The sequence below is a fragment of the Nicotiana tomentosiformis genome, chromosome 6, assembly GCF_000390325.3.
Source record: "Nicotiana tomentosiformis chromosome 6, ASM39032v3, whole genome shotgun sequence".
Taxonomy (NCBI): domain Eukaryota; kingdom Viridiplantae; phylum Streptophyta; class Magnoliopsida; order Solanales; family Solanaceae; genus Nicotiana; species Nicotiana tomentosiformis.
The window spans coordinates 98,208,162-98,215,187 of NC_090817.1; the positions used below are offsets into that span (position 1 = coordinate 98,208,162).

Consider the following 7,026-nt stretch of genomic DNA (forward strand, 5'->3'; position numbering starts at 1 on the left):
TGAACTTTCCTAGTACTCTAAATGAAATGAAACGACTATAAAAAAATTCATTTAACCAATCACACCTAATTTTCAACTGTAATGTACCTAGCTTGCCATTTTGGTGTAAGTAATTAACCGATTGATTTCTCGAATAATTTTATTAACTTACAAGCAATCTTTATTAGGAAAAGAAAAGTGTGCAATGAAAAATATAACATGTCAATAGAAAGGTACTTTAACCATTCCAATTTATGTAATCAATTCAACTAAATACATATTTTCAAACAAGAAAGTAATTTTTTTTTAAACTTGATTTACCATAATATTCGCCCGAGAATAAAAACTTTCTCACTAAGGCTATAATAAAAAAATTTACGTTAAAATTATCTATCATATAAATGTATTATATTCTTAATAAGCTGACATACAAAAACGAAATCAGAGGAAGTACTATACTATTCACCAAGTAGGGAGAGTTTTTTTCTTTAATTAACATTATGTGAGGCGAATTCTAATTAGCGGATGCAAAAACCAAAAAAAAAAAAAAAAAAAAATACCATACTGAAACATGCTTAAAATGCAAGGACCATAACCCAAAAAATAACATAAAATTAATACAAAGCCCCAAGCGTGCTTCTATAAACTCGAAAGCACCACCCCCTCTTTTGTAACCCCCCCCCCGGACCCTACCCCTTACACCTCTCCATATGCAGTTGTATCATGTATGTATATGTGTATATATAGAACACTGTCGAGGGTTTGTTTTTAATCAGAGTTGAGAATTTCACATTTCATCGAGTTATATATTGTACGTAATGCTGTGAAATTTGAACATTTTGTATAATCAATCAATTTGTGGGAGAGAAAATGGAGGAAGAATTGTTAAAGCGCAACACTGATTGTGTCTATTTCTTAGCCTCTCCCCTCACTTGCAAGAAGGTTTTTCTCCTTTTTCATTTGCATTTCTTCGAATTTCGCTTTTTTAAAAATTTAAATTCTATATAACTTTATAGCAGGTTATTTATCATTCACGCTAGGTTCAATCAATGGTTACTATGTTGAATTGATTATGTTGAATTACCTGCAATTACCTTTTACATGGCCTAATTTAAACTCTAAATTAATATCTTAAACTTTGTTTCTAGCAAACAGTAATGTATAAAATGGAAATGTGTGTGTGTGTGTGTGTGTGTTCTCTGCGTGTATGGGTCTTTATACACTGTTTGATGTATCTTTTGTCATGATTACATTGCGTTGGTTTCTTGGATTTTCTTTTACATTTGAATTTTAAGTGTTTAAGTGGTGAGTTTATGCAAGGGAAATTCAATGGGTTGAAGAGTTTTGTTAACATTTTCTAGCAAATTGAGTTGGTGATCGTGAATTCAGTTAGCTGTCTACATTAGTTTGCTCTATTGGCGCATTTTCTTGTTTAAGTAGTTATTGTCTTTAATTGTTCTTTTGATATATAATTTTTGCTTTTTAGTTCAAGTCTAATCAATTATGGTTTAGAGATGATGGGATCACAATAATCAGAGTAGTAGTTCTCAATACAATGAACATTTGTCATTGTTGTATTTTGTTACCTGTGCATTCTTGACTCATGACATGAATATCTTTGTTTCGTGTGCGTTGTTGGCTCATTATTTCAAGTGTTGTATCTGAGAATCTGGGTTTTGTTGATATGGATTTTTTTAAAACCAGGGAATAGAATGTGAATATCGACATAGTGAGATAGCTAGGCTCAACCCCAGGGACTGTTGGTACTGGCTGGCAGGAAGCTGTCTTAATCCAACATGCGCTTTTCGGCATCCGGTAAGCACGAAGCTGCAATGCCTTGAAATTGATATCTTTTCTGATTCATGACGTATTATTAATGCGTACATGCAACAAAATAAACTATGCTTTTGTTTTGGCTTGAATGTTCTCCCCAACTTAAAATAGTGTGTTGAGTTCAGACAAGTCGTAACTATTTCCCCTTTCAAAATTTAAGAATATTAGTGTTAGTCTATCACGTAGGACAATTACACTTTGTTTACGGTCTACCTAAGTTCTAGAATGGTAGAACCATCACGACCTAAAAGTAGGCTACCACAGTTAGATGTAGAGAAAGCTTTACATGTATGCTTGATAGAGTGTTGTTTGATGGTGTAAGGGAAATCATTTTGAAAGAAAACATCCAGCTCTAGATATATCAACGTCATATTTTATTTTAAGAGTTAGTTAGAGTAGATGATTTCCAAGAAAAGATATATGAAGAGGATGATTAAACAAGTAAGAATTCAAGAGATTTTGGTTCAATTAAACCTTTAGATAATTTCACTAGTTTTTTTATCATTTCGGTTATTTGGTATTTCAAGGATTCTGAAGTTTCAAATATCTTGCTACTCCGAAAGAACGTTGCATTGTACCCTTCTCGTGAAAGACTGGGAAAACAATATATCTTCTTGTTGAAGAAGCACATTTCCTATCATAAGAAAAAAAGAAATACAGATCTCTGCTAAAAATTACTGGCTCCTCAAGACCTATGTCAGCCAAGTAAACGAGATACCATCAGCAGTCAAGAAATATAGATCTCCTCTAAAAGTTATTGGCTCCTCAAGACCTGTTCGGCCAAATCCATGGCAACCATGGGGGGGGGGGGGGGGGGTTAACAAGCTTAGAGCTCAAGTTCCAAATTCTATCTTTTTGAGAAAAGTACAGTGCAACATTATGTAGGATCAGCACGATATTTGAAACCTCAAGAGTCCTTGAAGTGCCCAAATCACTAAACTGACTAAAAAACCAGTGCAATTATCTAAACGTTTTAAGTGTTCACCAACATCTCGTGTATTCTTTACTTGTTCTGACTCATCATTTCATGTTCTGGAAACCATATACTCTAACTAAATCTTAATAAATGACGTTAATATATCTAGAATTGGATATCTCTTTCAAATTGATTCCCGTATGCCGTCAAACGTCACTCTATAAATTATATCTGTAAAGCTTTCTCAGCAAACTTAATTCACTGTACTGTGCTTGCGGTCCAACTGGGGTAGCCTGTTTTGTTTGGTATCCTTTTACTTTTCCTCCCCAGCCACTCCCTTATTTCCTGTCCCTTCTCCTTCCAAGGGTGTGGGGGCCCAAAAATTCCCTTGCAGGAGTGGTGAATTGATGGAGTTGTGTAAATATTTTAAATGGAAATTAATATTTCCTTTTCATGTATTGGTTTTATGCAAGTATCTTGAAACTGACGTTACTTTGAAAAAGAACAGCAAACACTCATCAGAATTTCAGTCTGTAGCCCTTTCTGCTAAACGGTTTTCTTATGTGAAGTTCTCAAAACCTCATGTCATACGTAAAATATTTAAAGAAACAATAGTGATTCTTGCTTGTATGTAAGCTATGAGAATATACCAATATAATTCTGCAAAAACTTGCTTAAGATCTAGCAAAGTGGATTCAAGTACTTTAATATACAAAAGACTGCAACATGATCAGTTCAGAAGCATAATTTTAACTCCTCGAAATTCTATCTGTTGAAGAAACTTTGGATCTGCTCCCTCATTCCCCTGAATCTTAATGCCTTGGTGACGGATTTACCTTCTTGATACTCTGACACAAATGACTTCATTGTTCTCAAGTCACAGGAGAATTCAGTAATCTACCTCACTTCTAATAAGTGGTTTATACATATGAACACTAACATATAACATTCTTTCTCCTTTTGATTGTCCCTTGGCTGTAAGATTTTGACGTTCAATTCTGCCAGAAACGAATGTTACCAATTCTGTATGCATATATAAGGCGCTAAGATGTGCTCATATTATTTCTTCTGGTGGAACAGAAAAGAGGCTTTTGGGGGTATAAATGAGTTAAGTACCGGAGACTGGTTGATGAGGGGGGATAGCTTAGTCAAAACTAATTCTCTTTCCTCACCAACTAAGAATCTTGTATAAAAAGCATCTGTATAGAGAGAAGAACTAGAATAGAAAGAAAACAGCAGTTTTCGCCTTTCGGGACCACCCACCTCCAAGAATGAGATTGGGAAATTCGGCTCATTAAGGAAGCAAAGCGGATAAAGGTAAGTGTTAGGCAGGCCGGTTTCGGAGGTGGATTTACCATACCCCAAAAAACAAAGAAAAAGTACCTGGAGACTGGTCGTTAGATCTTCCCGAGTGAAAGTTTTTGCATCTGTTTTCTCGTTTGGTTGGTCATTGCCTTGTACGACTTAATTGGGTTATTTAAGTACCTAGCTAACAAGAAATTAGATGCTTTAAAGTAATGTTTCTCTTATCTTTCATGTCCTTGTTTCTGACCTGTATAAAATTGCTTCTTGAACTTGTTATTTTTAATTCTTTGATTGTGTTAATTTTTTCCTGTTCTTCCTCAGCCATTGGAGAGCCGTGCTGAGACATCATCTGAATCTGCTCCTCCGCACAGTAAAACGGCCGTGCCTGTTAACAAGACAAATGTTCCCTGTTACTTCTATTTCAATAGCTATTGCAATAAAGGTGAAAGATGCTCATTTCTGCATGGACCTGATGATGGTACAACGGCATGGAGATCCTCAAAAATAGCATCTGGAGTCCCTGATGGACCAACAGCTGAGAAAAAGACATCTGCAGGAAGTGAAACTGGTCCTGCATCAGCACAGAAGCACTCTAATTCCTCTGAAACTGGGTCTAAGGCAGCAGCACAGAAGCACTCTAATTCCTCTGAAACTGGGTCCAAGACAGCAGCACATGAATATATCAAGTCAAAAGTGGATCTTCATTCGATGTGTAACAATGTTGGTGAGGAGAGTGCTTCTCGTGAGACTTCAGGATCTCCTTCTGAAGAAGCTACTGCAGTAAGGTTAAATTCGTTGGTCCCTGCTGAAGGCTTTGCCCAAGGAGGATCCAATTTGTCCCCCAACGGGAGCTCAGACGAAGAAGTGGAGGACAATGTGGAGAGAGAGGAGTGGTTGGAATCGTCTCCTGGTTTTGATGTTCTTGTTGATGATAGGGTAGAAGGCTTAAGTCACGAAGATGATCACAGTTACCTACTGCAGCATGATATGGAAGATAGGGAGCTTGATGTGCGGTTTGCTGGATATGATTTTGAGGACAACCTTGAGTATGATCCTGCATATCCAGACATGAGAATTGTGTCCGACGAAGAACTAGACAATTCTTATTATAATAATGTTGAGAATCATGAAGTAAATGAATATGCAAGAGAAATCGTTGTCCCTGCTCATGTAAGACAGAGTGTACCACATAAAAGAAAGTTGCCTAGAGAACTAGCTTATCGTGGCAGAGGCAATGTGGACCTTCGGGACCTTCTGAAGAAGCGGCGAGTCATTGAAAGTGATCCTCCAAATCACTTGTCTAGAAGGTTAGACCTGTCTAGGTTGAATGATCGTGAGCAACGCTGGGATAGGCGTCGCCCACAGGGTTCTCGGTGGTTGCCTCAAAGACTGGCTTCAAAAGTGGAAAGCAATCCTTCTTTCTCCTCCGGCTTTGACGATGGCACTCTTCTGGAGGACGCCAATCACACGAAAAAGTTGAGACAATCTCAAGGAAGCAGTTACAGACAGCAGCATTTCAAGGAGAGGAGACGGGGCAGGTCGCGACCTTTTGCAAATGAACCCCCTGGGAGGATGGCTTCTAGGAAGCGATTGACTGAAGTTCCTAAGATCTTTAGTGCACCCAAGTCACTAGCTCAAAGTAGAGAAGAAAAGGTAAGGGGAAGAGAAGATTGGAATTCTTTTGCGACAACAGGGCCATCTGGAGGAAGTGAAAGAGACGATTTTCTAGGTCCAAAACCTCTCAGTGAAATTCTCAAAGACAAAAGGAGGCTGGGTTCATTTGTGACCTCAAACAATTAGTAGCTTGATGAAACATGTCTGATAGGATATCTGTCGGATAATATGAAAACCTAGGTTTGGAAAAGCTTTACTGTAGCTTGGTTCAAAGTTTTGTTTTGACAGTGTTAAATGGAAGTGAACATGGTAAATTTTTTTGTAGGGGTGCTTGAAACTTCAAAAGATTTTTGAAACAACCAGTACATGCATGTGTCATAAGTATTTGCTAGAAGAAATTGTGCAATGGAGTAGCATAGGTAGATGAATATAGCCTTTTACTGTGATGATGATTTTGGAAACAGTCTCTTTACCTCCCAAGATATGAGTAAGGTCAGTGTGCACATTACCCTCTCCAAACTTCACTTGTGGGATTACATTAGATTTATTTTTTTTTGTTGTTGTTGATGTTGTTGTTATTATTATTGTTGATATTGTTTAAACATTAATTCATCCTAAACTAGAAGTCTTGAATTCAAGCCTAGGAAATGAAGTTTCATTTGGTAGAAGAGTGTTTTACCCCATTGTAAGACTTTCCGGCACAAATCCGGATTAGTGGGGTCTGAGACTGGTACTGATCCGATAGGAAATCAAAAAATGATTAATTTATTTTTTACTTTAGTTATTAATTCATTGGAAAATCTTATATTTTTCAAATAGTTACTTGACATATTAATACGTTCGGATTAAATCACTCCGTACTATAGTAAACTTCATTAACTTCTAACTCGTTACCAAAACGTGGATTAAAACAAATAGCAAGAGGAAAAACTTTGCGTAATATTTGAGACTTTTGCCAAATAATCAAATCATCACATCGAAATAATCTGGAAGATTTAAAATAAAAAAATCACTATATTTGCTAGTGACATCTTATTTTACTCATATTTTTCATGGAAATTGGATTTTCTATTCAACTGGCTGCTACTTTTATATAATTTTTACTATCTTCCATAATTTTTGCTTCCTCAATCTTGGTTTACTACCTTCATATCTAACCTACTTGTCGGATTGAGTCACAGATTGAAATCAGATTATCTAATTTAATGATATTACCAAATCCAAATGTTCCCAACTTTGACTGTCTAAGAGCCTATTATGCACCTAAAATAATTGAGTTAAGTTCTATATACCAACGGCATTAAAAATATTTATAACGTAATAATCCGATCCTTATAAGAGAATTATATGTGAATCTCTACAATGAAGATTAATTGATA

At 36.3% G+C, this 7,026-nt stretch overlaps 1 protein-coding gene across 1 annotated transcript; it reads left to right on the top strand.

The window, feature by feature from the left end:
• Positions 1-659: 659 nt before the first annotated feature.
• LOC104086585 (zinc finger CCCH domain-containing protein 34-like) lies at positions 660-6,266 on the top strand. Its single transcript, XM_009590894.4, has 3 exons — positions 660-921; positions 1,684-1,794; positions 4,355-6,266. The coding sequence occupies exons 1-3, from the start codon at positions 850-852 to the stop codon at positions 5,831-5,833; spliced, it is 1,662 nt and encodes a 553-aa protein (XP_009589189.1). The 5' UTR covers positions 660-849; the 3' UTR covers positions 5,834-6,266.
• Positions 6,267-7,026: the final 760 nt, after the last annotated feature.

Coding starts and splice junctions, on each gene's coding strand:
- LOC104086585 (XM_009590894.4), top strand. CDS start 850: ATGGAGGAAGAATTGTTAAAGCGCAACACTGATTGTGTCTATTTCTTA. Junction 922..1,683: donor CTCCCCTCACTTGCAAGAAG/GTTTTTCTCCTT, acceptor TTTTAAAACCAG/GGAATAGAATGTGAATATCG. Junction 1,795..4,354: donor CATGCGCTTTTCGGCATCCG/GTAAGCACGAAG, acceptor GTTCTTCCTCAG/CCATTGGAGAGCCGTGCTGA.